This window comes from Pholcus phalangioides, unplaced genomic scaffold (genome assembly GCF_987345545.1).
Source record: "Pholcus phalangioides strain wild (caught in Gottingen) unplaced genomic scaffold, Ppha-v1.0 ptg000012l_1, whole genome shotgun sequence".
NCBI lineage: Eukaryota > Metazoa > Arthropoda > Arachnida > Araneae > Pholcidae > Pholcus > Pholcus phalangioides.
Window position 1 is genome coordinate 11,990,775 of NW_028301605.1, and position 23,057 is coordinate 12,013,831.

General features: G+C 35.9%; 2 protein-coding genes across 2 annotated transcripts in view; both read left to right on the plus strand.

Moving 5' to 3' along the window:
• LOC149079592 (histidine ammonia-lyase-like) overlaps positions 1–2,863 on the plus strand; it is a 52,840-nt gene extending 49,977 nt beyond the window's left edge. The window contains exon 19 of the mRNA XM_089240197.1: positions 2,132–2,863. Coding sequence (XP_089096323.1) covers positions 2,132–2,441 — 310 coding nt within the window. The 3' untranslated portion in view covers positions 2,442–2,863. The remainder of the gene's footprint in view (positions 1–2,131) is intronic.
• Positions 2,864–5,553: 2,690 nt separating this feature from the next.
• Cad99C (cadherin 99C) overlaps positions 5,554–23,057 on the plus strand; it is a 131,770-nt gene continuing 114,266 nt past the window's right edge. The window contains exon 1 of the mRNA XM_089240198.1: positions 5,554–5,882. The gene's annotated coding sequence lies outside the window, so the exon portion shown is untranslated. The remainder of the gene's footprint in view (positions 5,883–23,057) is intronic.

The following is a 23,057-nucleotide window of genomic DNA, read 5'->3' on the forward strand; positions in this document are numbered from 1 at the left end:
CATAGGGGATGGGAAAAGTTGTGAAGTGAAACGAATGCATTCGGGATGAAAATCACACACCAGTGGTTCTCGAACTGTACGTCGTAGCTCCCATTGTACTGATGTGCTAACTACCAACAACTCCTAGAGCAGTGTTGATGATCCCAAATCACACACAACGAATTGACGCGAAATTAGCATGATGTCGACTCATAGACGATGCTAAGAATTAGAGCTCCATTAAATACCAGGCTGACTCATCTGCCGTCTTTGCGCAAAGGTCAGCAATATCACTTTATAGCCAATCGCTATTCCTTATCCTTCTTCCCTTTTTTTAACGACTAGACTTCACTTAGAGCTGCAAACCAGTTTTTTTGTTCAGTGTTTTTCTTCTCGGTGTAGTACTCATTCAACGTCATTCATGTTGCAAAGGGGTTGCGTAGTTATTAAAATAAAAAAATAATAATACCTTTTTATACCGTCCCCGTGGGGCTAAAGATTTTACACAGAAAAAGACTTCACGTTCGGTTCACAACACATACATGAACAGCTTCCAGGGTGGCCCAGGTCTTCTTCGACCACCTGCTAAAATCTCTTCATTGAGACTGAGTGGTGAGCCATGATCTGGTTAGAAGGAGGAAAAATTCTTTTGAAAAAAGTCTATTACGAATTGTACTGATTATGCAGGGCTTAAACAGGACGTAAAATTGCATATAAAATAAATAAATTGAAAAGTAATATCAGGTCCGTAGCCAGAAATTTCGTTCGGGGGGGGGGGGGAACCAAAGTGATAGAAGAATAGATTTGACCCTTTTTCGGTCATTTTCTCACACATTTCGGGGGGAGTACCAGACCCTCAATACCTGCCCCCTCGCTACGGCCTTGAGTAATATTACTCTTCAGATATGTAATTACCTTCTTTGTGATTGGAACAATTGTAAAGCAAAAAAAAAAAAAAAAAAACGAATTGCAAACTTCAGGTTGAAAAAAAAAAAAAAATGCAAACAAAGCATTTTAACAAATTAGCGGAATCACAGCCACACATGCTCTGCTACAAAGAATTATCGTTATGTGCGACATCTACCAGCAAATTCATGATATAAAATGGAAAGAATGTGACGTCACGTTATGTCACAGTCGAATTTTCGTCTTCAAACTGACTGCAGTAAGCAATGTTTAAAGGGCCCTTTGCATACAGGGTGATTCAGAAAAGATGGGGAAATACTTTAAGAGGTGATAGTACACACCAATGCAAACAATTTTCGTCAAAGAATGCATGGTTCAACATGAAACGCAAACGCACTAGCACTTTTCGAAACAGCCGGTCCACAAACGTTAAAACAGCATTCCTGTTGAAAATTATCGGGAGAAGAAGAACACGCCATGCATGCAAATGTAACCTGGTTAAGAAGAAGGAAACCGTATGCAAATCTGAATCAGATCGGGAAGCAAGAAAGGATCCCGTTTCGCACAGCTGCCGATGCAAGCGCGTAAATGTTTTCGGATTGGGCAACCACCTGACGGTGGAGAACGCTCACCGTACATTCGTGCTGTCTCTGCGGTACTTTCATTTACAGCTCCGTAAATGAAATGCATGTCTGCTTTTTCGGTATTACTAAAGTGCGCCATTATCCCGTACGTTACAACTGTTAGAACGGTTGCACGACGGAATTACTTCCCAGGGCTGGCGACCGCGTCTTTCATTCACTGTGACGCATATTTGCATACGGTTTCTTCTTCTTTACCAGGTTACCTTTTCATGCATGGTGTTCTTTTTCTCCCGGTAAATTTCAACAGGAATGTCGTTTTAAATTTTGCGGAGCGGCCGTTTCGAAATGAGCTAGCGCGTTTGAATTTCATGTTGGACCACGCATTCTTTGATGACAATTGTTTGTATCGGTGTGTACTATCACCTCTTAAAGTTTTCCCATCTTTTCCGAATCACCCTGTATATGCGAAGCTATGCATTCAAGGGTCAAGTCAAAATACAAATAATCAATGTACTCTGTTCCCATTTTTCGGCCAAGTGTGGTAACACTCTTCACACTTGTCCTATTCCGCTACCAATGAGTAGCTATAAAAGAAAAGTTTGTGCATGTCACTCATTGATATTTCCCATCAATAACTTATATGGTATTGTTATTCCACCCAGGCCTCTGGAAAAGGATCGCTTTCTAGCGCCAGACATAGACGCCGTCACGGAACTCCTCAAGGAAGAGAAAGTATGGTTTGCAGTGAAACCCCACATGGACAAGTACATGATGGAGCAAGGGGTCGAGACCAGACCCTCGTCACCGACGACGACCTCCTCACATTCGAGCAAGCGATTAAGGAGCAACGAGGACTTCAATGGCAACGGGATGCCCGTGTTCTCTTACGAGGAAGACGCCGAATACGACCTGCCGAGAAAGATGTTCCAGAAATGCCATCAACTGCCATCGGTCACCAGCGTCATCGAGTAGAACTAAGTGCCATGCCACGAAATTCGTGGACATGAATATATACATGATTCTTGATGAGTGCCATAAATGCCCATTGTATGGAATGGAGGACGTAGCTTCATCGCATGCGTCGATCCTGAATTCACTTGATATAGAGACATGGTATTAACATTGGTATCCACACACGATAGCCATAATAAGCGTTCTATTCCAATAAATGATATTTTGAGATAAATTTATCATTTTTTTTTTTTTCAACGAAAATCCAATGATGAATGTAATGAATAGTTTTGGTTGAGAAAAAACTTTACCATTATCTACTTATTGTGTCTTTTTTTGTTCTCAATGTTGCGTGTGTTCATTGAACAGCTTATTGGAAGTGAATCCATTATTGTCATATTATGTATCATTCATATAGAATTAAAAAAATTGAATGTTTGTCATTTTCCTGTTAGAAGAAAATTTCAAGCAAAATGCCCGAAGACTGGTAAGACCTAGGTTTTACCCAAGTCGGTAAAAGCACGAAATGGGTTTTCATTTCGGACTTTTGCCAATTAAAAGCCAATTTTTAATGAGTAAATTAAACATTATGAACTTATTGCCACATATTGTTAATCATTAAGTATAATTCTTTAGCGTCAGGAGCTAAGTCCTAGGTGGTTGATTAATTATATGGTGTTAATTGTTAATTATAATTATTTATAACAGTTAATTAACTTTTAGTAACAGAAACGAAACAGGTTTTTAATAAGTTTAATCGCTTCATTAAAAACGGGCCTTGATTTGATAAACGTCTGAAATGAAACGTTTTATAAGGATGTTTCGAGCTTTTAACAACTCGCCTTGGTAAAACCTAGTTTCCGTCTACCCCAGTCTTCGGACTTTTACCGTAACATATACATGAGAGTACTATGAGATACGGAGGGTCCCGTTATGTCGTAAATATTTTTAAAATTCATAAATTCGTAGTCTGAAGAAATTGGTGTATTTGAATGTCATTTGTGAAAAGTAATTTTTATGAAGAGGAACTTTTTTTTTGATGCACAGATGAAAATTTAGTTCAATTTTTATCGATAGAGGGTGCTGCATGAGAACAAAAAAAATCAGAGGAAATATGCAAATCAGGATCCTATTAAATGCAGGACTACGATTAACACCTCAGGTTGAATTGGTTAAAGCTTTACGAAAGTTTCAGACAAAGAAGAGATTGAAGAAAGATTCAGGTCCATTCAGGGCAGGTCCAGACTGGCCTCTCGCACCCTTTTTTGGACAAAAAGGTTTAACTAATTTTTTTCCTATACTAAAAAAATCCATCTTCGTGAGAATAGCTTCTCTCCAAACCGCATTCAAATTCCTTCTAATTTTATGAATTTTTAAACTATTTACGAATATATGGGAACACCCTGTATTTTTAGCTTTTAATATCATTCCCAAGGGTGCTATGAACGTAAGTTTGGAAATCTCTGAAATTATGGCTTTTCAATAACATTAAATTTCGGAACGGACAGAATTTTAATACTTACATAAATTAAAAAAAAATTCTTACTCTCCTTTCTTTTTAAATTCGTACGTATATCGTATTCTCTTAAATTGTTTAAAAATTCTTTTTTTTTGCAAAATTTTTACACTTTCGAAATTTTACAAATTTTTTCGTAATCATTTGATTAAATTTTTTTAATTTTTGATTAAAATTTATTTACATATTTTATTGAAATTTATTTATAATTTTATTCCATTTTTTACACATTAGTTTCAAATTTATTCACATATTTGAGTGATTAAAATTTTTTACATATTCATTTGATTATAGTTTTTACATATTTGATAAAACATTTTTTTACACATTTTTGATTTAAATTTCTTACACATTTTTTTCCAGTTCCTTCACAAACTTTCTGATTCAAATTTTTTTGCATATTTTTTATTTAAATTTTTCACACATTTTGCTTTCAAAATTTTCACTAATTCTTTTAATTGAACCTACGAATTATGTTGTAATTAAATTAAAAATTGAATAAGTATTATAATCCAGAGGATCGAAAGAAAGAATGGATGAGAGAGAAATAATTAGGAAATCGAAAAGCTACGAGAAATTCTACGTATTTCCCCAAAAAAAAAGGAATCAAATGAAAAAGCAAAATTACAACCGGATACGTCACGTGATCGAATCGAAAGCCAATGATTGGTCGATAGCCTTTATGTACGCGATATGTGTAATCTCATAAGAAATTAACTTTTCATTCCCACGCAACTTTTTTTTTTTTAATGTTTATTCCATTAAAAATATTTGTACATTATTTGTTTGATTAAAACTTTTTAAATACATATTTGATTAAAACTTTTAAATACATATTTGATTAAAAATTTTTAAATACGTATTTGATTGAAAGTTTACCAGACATGTTTATCTGATTAAAACATTTATACACATTTATTTGATTGTACCATTTTTACATATTTATTTGTCTGTAACATGTTTAAAAATTTATTTTATTTAAAAAGTTTTTACATATTTATTTGATTAATTTTTTTACATAGTCATTTGATTAAATTTTTTTACATATTCATTTGTTTAAACTCTTTTTTCACATATTTTTTGTTTAATTTTTTTACATATTTATTTATTTAAACTTTCATCACATATTTTTTCATTAAATTTCTTTTACCTATTTATTTGATTAATTTTTTACTCATTTAATTAAAACACTTTTTTACGTTTTTTTTAAACTTTTTTACATATTTTATTATTAAGAAATTTTCATAAATTTGATTTTTAAAATCTTTACTAGAAAAATTCTCAACTGAACCACATAATAGGTAGTAATAAAATTGCAAATTTAATAGGAATAATATTGTAATCCAGAAAATCGAAAGAAGAATGAATGAGAGAGAAATATTTAGGAAATTGAAAACCTACGGGAAATTCAAAAAGAAATTCTGCGTATTTCACAAAAAAAGAATCAAATGAAAAAGAACTAAATTATAGAAAACACGAAACACTATTCCAATAAAAGATAACCGGATACGTCACGTGACCGAATCGAAAGCCGATGATTGGTTGATAGCCTTCAGGTACGCGATGTGTGCGTAGTTTCAAAAGAAGAATAACTTTTCATTCCCACACACCTTTTTCAGTCGAGCGTGTGTACACCTTACGAAATGGACGTTGTGCCGTAGATACTCCATTATTGTTATCATTATCATCATCGCATCATTTTTTCCCCTGCTTCAGTGATAACTGGGATTAGAACTGACGGATTATTAGCACCTCTGTTCGGATACATATTTATAGACAAATAGTAATTTCCTATATAATAGTGGATTTCAACGCAACAGGATTTATGAAATGCCGGTGAAATTTATTGCCGTTTTAATGTAATTACAAACACCTGTGGAAATTTTAGTTCGCGTACGGGTAATTTTGTGAGAACCGTTAAAGTATTAAAGTAAAGTGTACCTCGGGTAAGTTATATTCAATTATGTTATATATTATATTATTTTTATATTCGTGGTGCAATTTAGTAAGTGATGTTTTTGGAATATGTGTAAAAGTCAAGGGACTGAATTATTAGTTTTTTATGATTATTTGGATCTGTTAAATTAAATAATCCCTCGCAAGGATTGTATTGAATGATTAATGTTTATCTTGGATGAGATCAATTATTTATTTATCGGTTAAAAAATTTGTTTAAAACAAATAAAAGCAACGAATGGTAACAAAAGTTTTTCCAAGACAAAAATGTCATTTTTGTGCATGAAAAATTAAAGAAAGCGTTTGAATTAGAAAAGATTTTATAATTTAAGAATTTTGAAAAGGAATAAGAATCCTATTATCATTTTTGTGTCATTATCGAATTCTTTTAATTCTTTAATGCATCGTTAGCTCACAGTTTCCCAAACTTTTTGTTCCATCGCCCCCTTTCTTAAGAGAATTTTTTTCTCTCATTGCCCCCTCCCCTAACTGACGCCAACCCATGGGACCCCATCTTATACCCGTACCTTCTACCACCCCCAGGGAGCAATATTGCTCACTTTGGGAAACACTGGTGTAGATGATAAGCAAAATTTATCCATAATGAATTATTTCACTCAATCGTTATGAAAGAAAAAATTATCTAGTTAGTAGGATCTGGTGGTGAATTCTAAACTTAATTTAATGTAGGGGTAAAAAAGAAGAAAAAGGTATGGTGAAAATACAACATGATGGTTAATACGATCATTGGTTAAAACAAAATGGTTAAATACGATCATTGGTTAAAACAAAATGGTTAAATACGATCATTGTTAAAATTATGCAATAGAAATTAAAGATTTGAAACCATTTTATGGTCTTTATGGCTATCATTGTTTAACATTTAAGACAAATAAAGTGATACAAATATTAAAAATTGAAAAATACGAATATATAAAATAAGAACGATGAAAAGGTTCGACAATGATGATTGATGAGTATCCTACCGATTAATTAAATTTCAAATGATTATGGACTTTTTTGGATGGGGGGAGGTTCCAAGGAATATTTTCCCTGTAGAAGTTTGTGAATCTGAATTTTTCGAAAATTATCATTTCCTTGAAGGAAATCAATCAAATCAGTATTTAAAAACTTTTCCATTTTAAAATTTTTTATTGATTTTTTGTGTACTTTCATACTGATGGAGATAATAAGTTCGTTGATATTGGAGACGATGGTTGATGGATAAATCTTCGTTTTCTGATGGAAATGGTTAATGAGTGACCTTTCTATTTCGAGTAAATTTTGTGACGTTTGACACTGAAGGATTTTGAGTCCAACTTTGATACTCAGAGGTGAATGCTATCTGTCTATGCCACGGTAACATTTTGGCACTGATGGACAGTATGACAATTTTGGCAATGTGAATTCAGTATCTTTATAACATATTTTTCTTAAAATTCATTTGGAGTAATAAAATTACATCTTCATTAAACAACTATTTCGTAATGCGTTCAATTGTCACAAACATATAGTTTGGAATAACAATATATCAAAATACACATAATTACTTTACAAAAAAGTTGCAGTTGCATGTGATATTGTGTGTGAATAATTGTATTGAACAGTTGTAGCGTGCAATGAGGTTTGGGAAATGGAGCTTTATTTTTAATATTCAGGGTCTTTATAATTAATTTACACATTCAAACAGTCACAAAAGAAAACTACCGAACGAAATATTATCAAACTTGGTAACAGTTTACAGGAGGTACACCCAAACCATGATAAACATGCAGTTTTGGGAGCTGCGACGTGTTCCCCTAACTGGCAAAGGGGTTCCTGGTCTTCATTCTATTGGTAAGAAGGGTTTGTGGAAAGCAAAGGGTTAAGAACTTCCGGTTTGAAAACTGTATGTACCAGGTCACTTAAGGTACCAATATAATTAAGTCCTCGTGCACATAAAAAAGTGTAGTATGATATAAATGCTCAATGATATTTCTTTTCTCGACTGTTCATAAACCTGATTTGTACAAAATTATGAACAGTCCTGATTGGGCCGAAAATGCTGTTGTAGCAATTGAAGTTCGTATTTTACGTATCAGTAATATCGTCAATAATAGTGATACAATTAAATTATCAAGATTGAGATGTTTGTAATGAAAATTTTTCATTGGCGGAGAGTCAACCAAGACCTCGTAAACTGCACTGAGTACTCATGGGTGGCTTTTGAGCACTGCGGTGCTCAGGAGCAATGCATTGGAAATGTCGGCAATAAGCTAAGGCTGGGTTTTTTTTATCGTCGAAAGACCAAGTGCATGTAAATTTATTTTTTTAAAAGAGTTTTGACAACCATTGAATTTTTTTTTGTATATGCTCATTGTGTAGTGAAAAATCGTTTGAATAGAATTTATACAGTAGGATCTAACAAATCTGGACTCCTCGGGACCTAGGTGATTCTTCCAGATCATGGATACACTTTCGTTTATTTCCCAAGTTTTCTTATTTGAAGTAATAATATATCTTTTGAGCACTTCATGTATTCCCCTTAGCTTAGTCCCCTTGTTAGCCATAGAAAAAAATATTCTTGAACATTTTTTTCAGTCATTGCGCTCAGATCCTAAAATAAAACTGAATACGTTATTATTATTTTTTTTTGTTTCTGTGAAAATCGTAAAATGTATATTTTCGTGTTCTTCATATGAAATTCGTACTGGTGTTTTGCGTTCTAGCTCTACTCCCAGAAGGTTCAACTTTCTCACATATACACATTTAAAACATTATGTTCTCTTTTGCAGCTTGTACCTGCTACATCATTCGACGTTTGCGGTACATTTAAAAATTCTCTTAGATAATAACTGAAAAAAAAAATATATATATATCGAGCGCTCGACAAGTTATAAAACACAGGTTACTTATACAGCACTGAGAAATGAAACGAAGAAAGAAAAGTGTTTTTTCTCACTTACGAGTTGAATGGCGTTATTATATATTCCGGGTTAACTAGAATCACCGATCTGGGTATTCTTATTGATGAATGGCTTAGCTTTTCTGAACATTGCTCAGCGGTTGGTCCGAAAAGCGTACAGAATACACGGTTTCATTCTCGAAAAGGTCTCTCCGCATTTCTCCTAAAGTGATCCTTCCAATAATTTTCCAGGGCTTAGTTCGTCTTGGATTGGAGTATGCCTTCAAGTTATGGAGACCGTACGTACAGAGGGGAATTGACTTGGTCGAGGGGTCGCAGAGAAGAGTCACTCCTGCTCTCGATGACACAACGAGGCTTGAGCTATGAAGGGAGACTTAATTTTTTTGAAAATGTTTACATTGGAAGAGCGCAGGTGTAGGATGGTGGGATATGAACGAAATGTTTAAAATTTTCAACGGGTTGGATAAAATACACCATTAATGTATCGCAAATCAACTGCTTCGACAAGGAGGGACACCAGTATCGATTGGTAAGGGGCAATTCTAGGGCGAGGTGTCGCAGGGAGTTTTTCTCTAATAAGGTTGTCAATAAATGGAATAGCTCACACCTCCTGAGGTAGAAAATTCTAACAAAATGGACACGTTTTTTAAAAGAAACACGATAAGAATATTGGGATAAATCGAGAAGCTATCCACATACTCAGATGAGACAACCATGATTTTTTATAGGCAGTGCATTTATATTTCATCATAATTATCGGTTTTTATCACTGTTTTAGTGTTGCTGTATTGTTGATATAGTTTAGATATACAGTCGAATCCCGTTATAACGAACTCCAAGAGACCGGAGAAATCACTTCATTATTACGAAATTTCGTTATAAAGGAATTCCAGGTTTTTGTATTGCTTCTATGTGAACTTATCTGATGGATTAGAAAAGTGTTCGTTAAAACGAGATTTCCGCTATAACGGTATTCCTTATAACGGGATTCGACTGTATATATGTATTCGACATCCATATTTTTATGGACGCCTTCTTTCAGCCACCTCGTTGGGCATTTCGTATGTTGGGGACTTTGTATTTGGATTTCTACTTTGATAAAAGCTGACATTCTGACTAATCACATCCATTGAATCACACAGTTGTCATCTTTCCAGCATGGCCCAGCCGCTAGGTAATCTCCTTCAGAACTGGGCCATGTTTGGTGTTAGTGTCTGTAGTCGTTTGCGTGGGTCGGAGGTCGGCCCGTGGTCTTGGTGGCTAGCGGGTCTTTTTATTTTTTCCAGCATGGCCCAGCCGCTAGGTAGCCTGCTTATATCCCACAAGGGACAGAGCGGGGGCCATGTTTGGTGTTTGCACACAGTTGTCATCGGTGTTTCCCATGAAGAGGCCGAAAATCTCAGAGAACCCCAACAATATGAGGTACAAAAAAGAAATAAAATGATCGATTCACATTAGAAGAGAGTCTGAAACAGAATTCAGGTAAAGAAAACAACATCAAGAGTCTTCGGTTAAAAAAAAAAAGTAAATTCGGCCAAAAAATGTCCGGATTATGGAGGTCCGACTGTATTTATAACGGGATAACTGCTGTACCCGAATACACGTCACGGCAACGTTATCTCTCCCATATAGTGTTTTTAATAACAGAACCCGATACCATGTTATACGATGAAGTGTTATTTCATTTATACAGTATTACTTATAAACAGGATCGAAACTAGTTACGCGAGTTCTCTTTTTTTTTCTCTCTCGGGCCTTGCTCAACAAGAAATTACTCTTTAAAACTGAGGTCAGGGTTGTTTTTGGCACAAACACCAAAACCTGACACACGAGAGACATTCTTCCGCCCTCAAGAATTTACATTTAACCGGCTCCTCTCTTTTCAACCCCGATTTACGTAATTACCGGGTCTCCGTGTGTGTGTTGTTATTTATTTATTACCGTTTTCGTCTTTAACGATCTCCCCTTCGAGTTCTCTTCATTTGATGCTCATTTCAGGAAGTGTTGCATTGAAGAGCCCGCGAGATGAGAACCCAGAAGAGCTCGGGTTCGGCCGCGTTGACCGTTTGTTTGCCATCAGAGTGTGTGTGTATGGCGAGGTTTGAGGAAATTTCTACTCCGATATTTCGCCTCCCCCCCCCCCCCCCCCACGAAGCTTTGTAGTGGGAGAGTGAGAGTGACCATGTGAGTGGTCAAGTGAGTGACAAAGTGAATGCGTGAGTGACCGTGCGAGAGTGAATAAATGCTGAGTGAGTAAAAATATGAATTAGCAAGGGAGTGACGGTATTAGTGACTGAGTGCGCGATCAAAATGGTCACTCATACACTCATATGGTCACTCACACGGTCATTCACTTAACCAGTCATACGGTCCCTCACTCACACTATCATTCACTAGATAAATTCACACATGGTCCTTTACTCAACTATACAGTGAATTACCAAGGGAGTGACGGTATTAGTGACTAAGTGCGTGATCAAAATGGTCGCTCATGCACTCATATGACCACTCACTTGGTCACTCATACGGTCATTCACTTAATCAGTTATACGATCCCTCACTCACATTATCATTCACTAGATCAATTCATATGGTCCTTTACTCAACCATACAGTCACTCACTTCGTAACTCATAAGGTCACCAACCGACTTATACGGTCACTTAGCCACTTACATGGTCACTCCCCGCAAAAAATTTTCACTCATATGATCACTTACACAAACACTCACTTACTCACGTGGTCACTCATACGGGCAGGAGAAATGTCAGGAGCGAAATTTCCGGGAGGCGAAATTTGACCGTCGGGGGGAAAAATGTTGAGGCGAAATTTCGGATATCGTATGGCAATGGTTCTCAAACTTCTGCCACTGACGACTTCTATTTCCCAGTAACTTTCAACTCGCGGTTTCCTTGGCCCCGAGATAATTTATTCGTAGTTCCCTTGCAAAAAGGGGTGCCTCATTAATCTTTTCCTCTCCCCCCCCCCCTCCACATTTACCTGCGGCTCCGTTTATATAGCCCTCAATCATTTGCTGTTCCCTAAATGTAGCACTATTTACCAGAATCCCGCCTAATCTAGGCCATATTCAAGCATAGGGCTCTAACCTAATGACCACACGCCCACGTGTCACTGGCAAAGTTTTAAATTTAATTACTATTTAACCTCGCACCTCTTGTCCCACCAATGGTTATATATATATTCGCTGCTCTCTTACCCTACCCTTCAATAAACCGCTGGTCTATTTTACTTCTCTCTAATGATCATGTATATATTTATGCTCGGCTCTCTTACCTCATTAACCAGAAGTCACTTGTCCTAATAATATTTTATTCGTCAGTTGCCAATAAGCTTAATTATGGTTAAAAATTTATTGCTAAAATTTCTAAAAAAATTTTCAAAGCTAAGGGAAATGAACGGCTAATATTGAGTCACGATAAATTGAGAATGTATTTCAAGAATGAAAAAAACAAATTACCACGACGAATGCGATATGTGAATGTTTATACTCAAAGTCGTAATCATCATGATGTAGTTTTGTAAGAAAAATATCTTCATCGAAGATTCTAGTAAATATTAAAAAATCGAGTGATCATTATTCACAAAACCGGGACATTTCTATATATAAAAAAAAGTCGGAATGCTCAAAATATAAAAGAAAATACAGAAGTTTAGCACGAAATACGAATGATATGGTCATCTTCATTTTCAACCGATGAATGCAGCAACGGAAAAATGAGCCTCTGAAAACCCTTCAGAACATGCATGACATAAAATTTTCCCTCATAACATAGAGTCGGCCCCACTTAATCGGATATCAATGATCCTAGCACACAATATCCGATTATGTAGGGAACAACAATTCAATGGACATTTTAAAACGTTAGTATAGTTTGTATATTGAAAGCTGATGAAGGTATATATATAAAATTGATTTTCTGATTGTGTGTGAATTCTCTATACCAGTGGTTCTCAACCGGTGCTCCGCGGAGACTTTGGGGCTCCTTGTGCACTCTCTAGGGGCTCCGCGGCCGCTTGACGAAAATAAAAAAATTAAAAAAATATATATTATAAATGTTTTTAAGCAGTTAAAAGAAATCAGTAACTTTGATGAATAATTAAAAAAGTTGGCCTAGGGCTCCGCCATACAATTATTTTACTTAAAAGGGCTCCGTGAGTCAAAAAAGGTTGAGAACAGCTGCTCTATACAAATCAAAAATTTTAGATCTATCGTCGCTAAATTTTGCATATATACCAAATGACAACCGACTTCAATGATAGGCTAATTTAAATTTTTGTCAGAGCTGGCCAAATTCCCGAAATGGACGAAAAACCATCGGCAACAATGGTTTCTGGGCCTCTTATTTAATTAATTAATAGGTTATTTAGTTAATTTCTGGCATTAGCTACAAAATACAAACAGTGAAAACAACAAACACGTCTTGGTCATCTCTCTCTGGTGAACCAACCATCTTGCCGACCCCGAAACATGTGAATGGGTGAAAGGATAACGACCTTGCGCGTGTATATCAGCATGTAAAGTGAGTAAGGAAAAGAACATGGGATCCTCCGCTTGTCGTAGTATCCATCCATCCACCTCATGTACCGCTTGAGCATGGAAACGATACAAAATAAGAAGAGAGTTGTTGCCTTGAGGGCAATAGCTGGTAACAGTTCCTGTTAGGTAACTATAACTCATCGTGATTCCAAAACAGTTTTTTTCCCCTCCATTAGATGACTGGTAGCGGTGGTCATTAAGATGTCCTATCCGTTCCATGTCCAACATATACAACTACAGTATATAGTTTGGTTGTTCGTGTAGCGGGTATTTTACCGGTCGTCTTTTAAGCAGCCTTTAGCTGATTTCGACTCTGATCACGGACACTTTCTGGCTTTATTAAGCGTCTTCCTGAACTTTTTCCACTGTTCAGTGAAAATGTCTGCCTCGCGACTCGTGTTGTAATGGGACAGCGCGATAAGAATGCGGCACTTCCTCGCGACGTGTTGTACTGGAACGAGAGAGAGAAAGCGTTCATGTCCATGGTCTTCGAAATGGGAAGTGAATTAAGTATGCGTGTGCAAGGATAGATTTCACGTGAATTGAATTTACGTAGTTAAATTATAGTGGATCTTTACAAATTTAGAAAAGGGCGGTAATGTAGGACGAGACGTCATTTGCTCTCACTGTGAAGATTTGTCAAAATTAAACTGTCCTAACTCACAGGGTTAAGAAAGACGTTCTACTGCTTCAAATGGCACCAAATTCGGACAAAACACACTTCAGATGTACGCGCACCCATGTATCCAATAACAATATGCTATAAAAACATGCGCTTTTTTTGAAGATATTGAACATTGAAGGCTCGGACAAATCCTGATTCGCATCTCATAGTAATATATATCAAAACGTTTCCCCGAAGGATGGTTGTATCCGGAAATAATTAAGTAATAACAAAAGAAATGAAAAAAATCCGAAACACCAAACACAATAAATGGTCATGTATACAAAAAAAACTTAATCGTACGTGTGCACTTCGCGTACGCATTCTTATACGGAATTTCTAGCGAATTTGTACATTCTGGAATGCGTGTATGTGTGGCCCGAATGTATTTATGTTTTGAGAATCGTGCTTGTTTATTGTTCTCACTGGTGCTTCCATCCGCCTTTCATATTTTGAAGTTGAGATGGTAAATGCTCGAATTTTCATGTCAGTATCGTGCTATCGGTCTGCTTGCTCGGAGAGACTTTTTTAAATGGGAGAACGGCTCGCGCGCGTTCACTTCTCATAGTTGGAAAACCGCAGAAAATCAACGAGTTCAGCCAACGAGGTTTGAGCCTGGATCCTCCCGATGAGAGTCCAGCGCTATCTCACAGCTGCGGTCACATATACAGCAGTGCATCGTCGCGAATCCTGAATAAAGGTCGAATCACCGGGTGTAGGTCTATTGCCCTCACGCTGGATCGTTTTTCTGAAAAGAAATTTGTCGATTGCCCTCACCCTAAGTTTAGAAAGACGGGTCTCTCGTTTGCACCAAGTTTTTTAAACGTTATTTTAATGGTTTAAGCTCGCGTGAAGGCTGAAAACAAAATCATATTAACCAATATTTAATTGCTTCCGATAACTTAAAAAAATAGTTAATTATTTTGCAAATTATTAATAAATTAATTTTTTGGATGAAAAAAAATAGAAAGTGAAAAACAAACTGACCAGAATTTTTCTTATAAAATTCAAAAGTAATATTTAAATTAAAGTATAGATGGCGCTAAAAATAAAAACTAATTTATTTTCTTAAGCAAAGAAACTGAAACCAAAACTGACGTCAAACGGAATAAAATTCGTCCACCACAAAACAATATAAGTTATTGACCGATAATTCATTGCATCGAATTTCTCTATTATATGAGCTCGATTTCAATAAACTTTATCGAAAATAAGGAATTACAAGAGAAAATTTTTCCAAGAAAAGAGATAAACATATTCCTGTAATATCCATTAATTCAGAAACATTAATATCCATTAATGTTTCAAGTCAACAGAAGAGAGCGCTGGTAAAAATGTTTTTTTTTTTTGGCATTATTACTATTTGTTCGCGTTTCCAATTTCGCAATCAAATTGCGCATCAATTTTACGTATGGTTGCTAGTTACTAAAATAAAACATTTGAAAAGCTCCAAACCCCCCCCCCTCCTCCATCGCCTACAATGACGAAAATCACACTGATGGCAATCGACCGAGTCCCGAATCGCCACTAAATTAGTCTCTATAAATCGATCGTCTCTATCGTTTCAATTCATTAATTCGCTATCATCAATCGGTCATTGTCAGTCGCTGTTCAGGGAAGCATCCTCCATCAGCTGTCCTTGCCACCTTCCTCAATATCCGGACATGATCGATTTTGAAAGATATTGCCGAACGCGGTTCTCGTTATATTGAAACTATACCTCGTCCGTCTCAAATGACCAAAGACAGCGTTTCCCCTCAACTTTTCCGAGCCCAAGGACCACTGAAATGTCTGAAAGAATTCGACGAACCACAGACTTACAGCGTGGGTTGTGCGTATGTCCCGTAAAATACGGGACATTTAAAAGCAGGAATAAAATATTCATGAACAGGAATGTCCGTATTTTATATGACACATATTGATATGACCGTTCCAAGTTTTTCATAAAAATGCCCGGTTTTTTCAACGGAGCTTAGTTGAATTTTTAATCCTTACTAAAATCAGGAACAAAGATAATTTTCATAAGTTATTAAGTATTTTATAACTGATAATTACGACTAATTACTATAATACGACTATAATTTGATAATTATGACTATAAATATAAATATTCGTCTCACACAATTTGTCATGCTTTCAATGTTTTTTCCTTGAATATATTTCGGCTCACTGCATTTTCCAGTAGCTCTTTATTTCTCGTTTATTGGCAATCTCTCAGCAATTTCAGCAACAATTGGTGATCTTGTGAACTTACGGCAATGTTTTTGGTGATAATGGGAGATCCGAATTTCTGGTATTTTTTTTCTCGAGGAAATATGGCCAGTCGGTAATGGCAAAGGGTTTTTTTTCGTGAATCTTTCTTTATTTACTTTAATTGGCAGCAGCCCTTTGTTCGTTCACCCTTCAGCAATTTCAGCAATAATTTGCATTTTTGGCTAAACATTTAGTGATCTCGTACTCTGGATTGCAATTTCCTGCATTTCTCTCAATGAGATATATGATCACCATACGTGAAGGTCTAATTTATATTTAAACCCAGAAGGATATATATTAATTACCAATATCAATTGCAACAATTGAATAGCTATTCATTCAGTTAGAAGTAAGTTATGAAGTCCACCTGCGGACCACCTGCGCTATCGTAGCGGATCAAGGGTGGTTTCAAGGACCAAAGACCGTGAAACGTGGATTTAGAATGAAAAAGGAGGACAGGCATGTTGCCATGCCCCCTCCCCCATAAAGTGATAAAATTTTTTATTAAGCCTACAATGTCTACGTCTTCTTATCGGCCTATGAAATTGCCACTAAAATGGTCAAATGATAATTAGAGCTGGAATGCCAGAACACCAATATAGTTTATTGTAGGCTCTTTCGAAAGCTGGTGTGATGGACATGTTTTTGGTAAATTTGACCGATTGTAGACAGAAGAGTGTTTGCGTAATTGGCGATGAAAAATTTTGGTGACAACTCGATTATGAAATTCGCCAATCTTTCAGCGCTTGTAGCTCACTAACAAATCCAGATACTTCGATGCAATTGATGTCACTTTATTAAAATTTTTCTGCCCTTTTAAAAAATGTGCTTCTTTTTTATGTAGGTTGCTCAAAAACTTCACAAATTCCGGTTTTCTCAGACTTGACGAATTTTTTGGCATAATTGACTATCCACCATAACTCGAAAACGGTTCGATATCTAGCAGGGTTCGTTGGGTGTTTCATGTCCCACTTGGGCTTGTCTATAAACCCCTTTCATTTGGCAGAACATGTCACGTTTGCCCTGTATGATTAAAAACACGAGAATGGGATCCAAAATTCGCATTTACATATCTAATCGACGATTTCGTAGTAACGGTAATCGATTGAATAGATGGGGAAATTAGTCGGTAATTTACTAATACACTGTTTTTTTTTCCTCTCTCTTATCCATTGTGTCTCTGAGATGATGTCTGTTCCTAGTTATTGCGAAAAAAAAAAGCACGTTAACGGGAACAACTAGTATTTGAGAAAATCACGTTTTCTCTCTCTCTCTTAAAGAACCAAAATGGAGTATATATATGCATATAAAAGAGCACGTGATCACGAAGTGCTTCCTTCTTCTTTTTCTTCTTCTTCCGATGGCAACACAATGTGGGTCACTTTATTACGAGGCCAACAAATCAAACGAGAATATAAATAAATAAATACTAAAATATTCGTTTTCTTTCCGGTTTTCTTTTATTATATGAAGAAACGTGTTCGATTTTTAGCATTATTTAGCTATTTGACAATTTAAGAATAGGTTTTAATTACTGCGCGGGGATTGCAGATCTTACTAATGAAATAAATTAATTTTTGGAATTTATTGGACTTTGACCAGAGACATTTGAGGAAATTGTTATCGATAAACAATCTTCTTTTACATTCTACAGTTCATCCCCTATAAAAGCGTGTTAGGCTTATTGTTTTTTACAAATACGGATGTAAATTGGTGCTGATAGCATACTGTGGAAGCTCCCTTAAGGGACATTCCCCGTTTAACGGACACTTTTTTGATCCCCGGTCCCGTAGAATAGGGCTTTAATGTATATTTCACTCCCTGTTAGCGGACACTCTCGATATCAAACAGTAAAATCAAGCAAACCATATTTTTTTTCTCCCCCAAACTCTAATTTGGGAATTTTTGTTCGTAAATCGTAAATTTATCGTATTCAACTGTGATTATGTATAATCCCAAGCTCGTATTGGTAAATATAATAACCCGTCAACTAAATTACTTGATTAACTGAATGGTCCAGGATGGTGATTCCGAATGGTAATGGGGGTTTTGTTTGCACATGTAGATACGTGTGACGAATGCTAACATATAACTAATAATATCGTTATGAACGTTCATTTTCTCTCTCTTCTTCACACTTATTTAAATTAAATTTAATTTTTATTGAAAAATGTGTATATTGTACGTATCATGTATGGGAAAAAATAATATTAATTGCTTTATTGAAGAGAGAGAGAGAGAGGTTATATAAGTTTTTCTATATTTATCAGATTTTCCAACTTCAATAGGGAAATGATGCATAATCACCTTTAAAAGTGATAAATGCAGTGAAATTTAATTCAAATTTCTTTATCGAGACGATGGATGATTAGGCATAACCACCGGTGTGCTATTTTTACACACAGTAACATATAGGAACCAATTGCGACCGAACGGCGTATAAATGTGAAAACCGTATAAACGAGGTTCTTGATTTCCGCATATCGTACCCCTTCAATAGCGGGCACTCTCCGTCAGCGGACATAAGTTTTGGTCCACATGGGTGTCCGTTATCGAGAGGTTCTACTGTATTTTCAATTGAAACGATACATTAGCACGGAAATTTAATTAATTGGAGTAGATTTTGTTTAATTAGCTAAAATGGTTAATTGAAGGTAAAATACAGTCTGCCCTGAATTTGATGTCGTCTATAAACAGATGAAATCTTGCTTACCAAAGTTGAGTAGTTTTTTATCTTGAATTTTATTTTGAATACCCTCAATTTTGTGCGATTTCCTAAATCTCTGGACAAGTAAAATTTCAGCAACTCTCGAAAAGGAATCAACTCTTTCTAGATTAAAAAAAAGAAGAATTGCACTTATATCGCTGTATTTTGTACCGAAATGACACTAAAAGATGTGCTTTATAAAATTAAAAAAAATTAGAAAATAAATTGTTCTAATAGTTTTTTTTACCATTTTTTGCCATGTATATGCAAATATACACAGGATCTAGAGGGTTCAAAATGTCAACAATATCTTAACAAATTTTCTCTTCCGATAATATGATCCGAAATATTCCTGGCCTAAGTTTAATTTCTTTTCTTGATTATATAAAATTCGTGGGATTTTTCGGGTGGATTTCGTGATCCGCGTAGTTTTAGACAAAGTTTCAAGAGGAAAAATCCCATACTGACCTGGCCTGTATGGAATTTTCAATGAATTTTCTTCGTAGGATTTCAATGATTATGAATTTTTTTTTTATTTCAGTGACTCTATGGGTGAGGCGACAAACACCATAAATCAGATGGACAATACCATGCCAAGTTATTTGACTATTTAATCAAAACTTAAATATACAAAAACTAAAACTATTTCACAGTGCCATCTTAATGTATGGGGCAACCCGGGCCTCAAGAGAAGGGGGCCTCAAAAAAATTAGAACCAGTTGAAATTTTCGAGAATTTGCTATTTAGGGCCTCAGAGAAAATCACTTGACCCGGGAGCCTATGGTGCTCTTAAGACGGCCCTGATATTTCATGTTGAACGTAAAGTGAAATGTGTGGGTAAGTGCAAATATATACAAAAGCATAGTCTTTTTATCATCGGCTCTCCCCCGATCACTTGCTGCGCTTGTAGTGTCATCTTGTTAGCATAAGGATACGCCGCAACTCTTCGTCAGCTAGTGAGCTACAGTTGTATTGATGGTAGTTAGATCGATTTCAGTTTACGATATTTTAGGTCGATTCCAGGGATTTGTACAGCGATCCCAGTAGACGATATTTCAGAGCGATCACAGTAGACGATATTTCAGAGCGATCCCAGTAGACGATATTTCAGAGCGATCCCAGTAGACGATATTTCAGATCTATTCCATTGACGATATTGCCACCGAAAATACGACGTTCATTGTGGCATTCCACGAACTTTACACGTGATGTGATGTGAATGATAGTACTAAATATAAATGCTCGCGTGATTTTAGTGATACCGTCGATTCTTGTTTTAACGGGTACCGTTATAGCGAAAATTTCGCTCCAACCAAAACTTTTTCTAATTTCCCACATAGGTTTACGTAGGAACAGTATAAAAATCTAGAATTTCTTTATGACGAAATTTCGTTGTTACCATCCGCTCTCTTTGGATTCGTTATAACGCGTTTTGACTGTACTAATGAGGGGGTGCCGAACCCCCCCAGGGGGGGGGGGCAGAAGTGCTTACGTTCCTTCATGCGGCAGAGCCTGGGTAACTCGTGGTTCCGCCCGTCACGCTAATGTGTACACAGTTCCGTGCGCGGTTTATTGGCAATACACGAATTAAATGACTTCAATGAAAAGTGCTGCATATATGATTTTTTCATACGTAATTTTAATGACAATGTAAGAATCCACAAGTGATTTTACCAACAATATTTTTATATACACTATACAAAAATATTTTTTTTATCGACAATGTTGAAATCCACACGGGATTTTCAGTGCATGATACTGTATAAATTCATTTTGAATTCCAATGAAAATTTGTTGGCGTCTTGGACAAGGGCAAAAACGTTTTGACCATTTTCGTCACATCAGCGTCATTTTCTGCACGTGAAGGCTAATTGAACAGGGACCTATACAGTTTATTGCCGAATACGAACGGTAGCGTTCAACATCTATATACAGGGTGCATAGTTGCCCCTTGGAGAAAAAGAAGGTTTTACTAAAATTGTTGTAATAGAATCCCACGTTAAAAATTTTATGATTTCGCAATTTAGTGGCAAACTATTGAATCTGTGACTTAATTCGGTTTCTCTCTACAGTTTAGCATTTCTGGACTTCTCGTCGGGATTTATTCTTGAGATTGTGACTCTTATATCACCGTAACATTAACCCGTCCAATTATTGGCAAACCATTGATACTAGAGGCATACTTCCGATCCCGAAAGTATTCAAACGACGCGACGTGTAGACCTCCGATAACGTAACTGGTATTGCAAGGGATTGTATAGTTACGTTATAGGAATTTACGTTATAGTCCGTATATTTAAAGTTATAGAAAATTAACTTTAAATATACGGACACGATTTACTTTAGTTAGAAAATTGTTGCTCTGTCCCTCTCTCTTGAGGCTAACCAAAAAACAAAAGTATCGCATTTCTAAGTGAAATATTCACTGCGATATTTGAATTCAGAAAAGAACAGCAAAAGTGAGGGGGGAAAAAAGCGTAGTTCGTTACCATATGCTGTTTTTCCGTTAGCTCATCCTATCTTATGATCAAATGAGCAATTTTTTCGAAAATTGTCGAAAATAATTTTATATATTTATTTGGAAGAATGTTTTACACAGAATCCAAAACTATTTCATTCTTGTACATGCAATAAGTAACAACAAAGTTATGGTTGATTTAAATTAACTGGAACAATGGTTTCGAAGGAAACAAACAATTTTCAAACGCGTTTTTTTTGGAGATTCATTTTTCTCATTACTTTTTTCCACGTGAAACCTAATTTCTCAAAAATTATGCAATATATTCTCATGAAATTATTCAACTGTGTTTCAGATAACATTAGCTGTGCAATGAACTAGGATCTTTTCCATATGTTTAGAATTCAATATTTTACAGCTGTTTGAATGAAAAAAAATTGAATTTTTTTTGTGAAAATTCACGTATTGTTTCACGAAAAAACTGCCATATCTTAGAGAATATTTTAAGTATCTTATAACTTTTAGTTCATTGCACAGAAACATACAGTAGCAAAATTATTCAAATTAATTGTGTGGTTTTTAGTGTACAATTTTTGGCGTATGTACTGAAAATGAGTCAATTTTGAGGGCATAGTTTAGAATACCTCAAAAAGTTTTAGAGATATTTCACAAATTTCATTGGATTTTCTTATTTCATACAGTATTTTTATTTGAACCCCCACTTGTTTTGTTGAAAACTATTGTGTTTTCAAAGAATGTGTCCCGCAAGTAGTCATGTACGTTAATGATTGTACAACCCCTTGCAATATGAATGACATACCTGAGGACAACACGTCATTTGGATACTTTTTTCTAATTGGAAGTATGCTTCCAGGATCAACAGATCGTCAGTAATTTCTGTGGCGTTTGGTCAGAACATGATAACTCCAAAAAATGGATTTTGATCTAATAGTAAGTCTTGCTAATTATAACTAATTAAAAGTGAGATAAATGCACAAATACGAGCGTACGGCTAAACAACATGCTGATGTATGATATTTTCATTTGAGCGTTCGTTCAATTTCTGATTTTTAAATGACAATGAAAATGCTTATATCTCAAAATGTGATTTTGGAGTTATCATGTTCTGCCCAAACACCACAGATTTGTGGCAAGGGGGGGGGGGGATTTGGCTATGCACCATGTATTAAGATATTAGTGCGCTGACCCATCGGTGAGAGATTTTCAACGGTCATCTACTATCGTCGTTTCTGTTCTACCTCACTCTAACGAAAGATTCTGACAAGGACGAACCGCGTATCGATGTTGCGACAGAACCTGGGCTACCGCGCCCAACGTATTTTAACCGATGCCGAAAGCCAGAATATCACGCATACCGATCACAACATTGGCCAGCTATCATTTTTCCCTCTTACCACACATTTTTCATTCATCCCGCTTCATACAATTTAGGTGACGTTTTAGTGACATGGAAAAGTTCACGTTCTGTGAATACAAACGCGCTAGTCACGGCAATTTCGCTTTCATTCACTTTGCAACAACTTCGTGATTTCCTCTGTGGACACGATTCGAAAATTTAAATATGCACCAGTTTCCTGAGAAGTGCTGAATATGCTGCCAA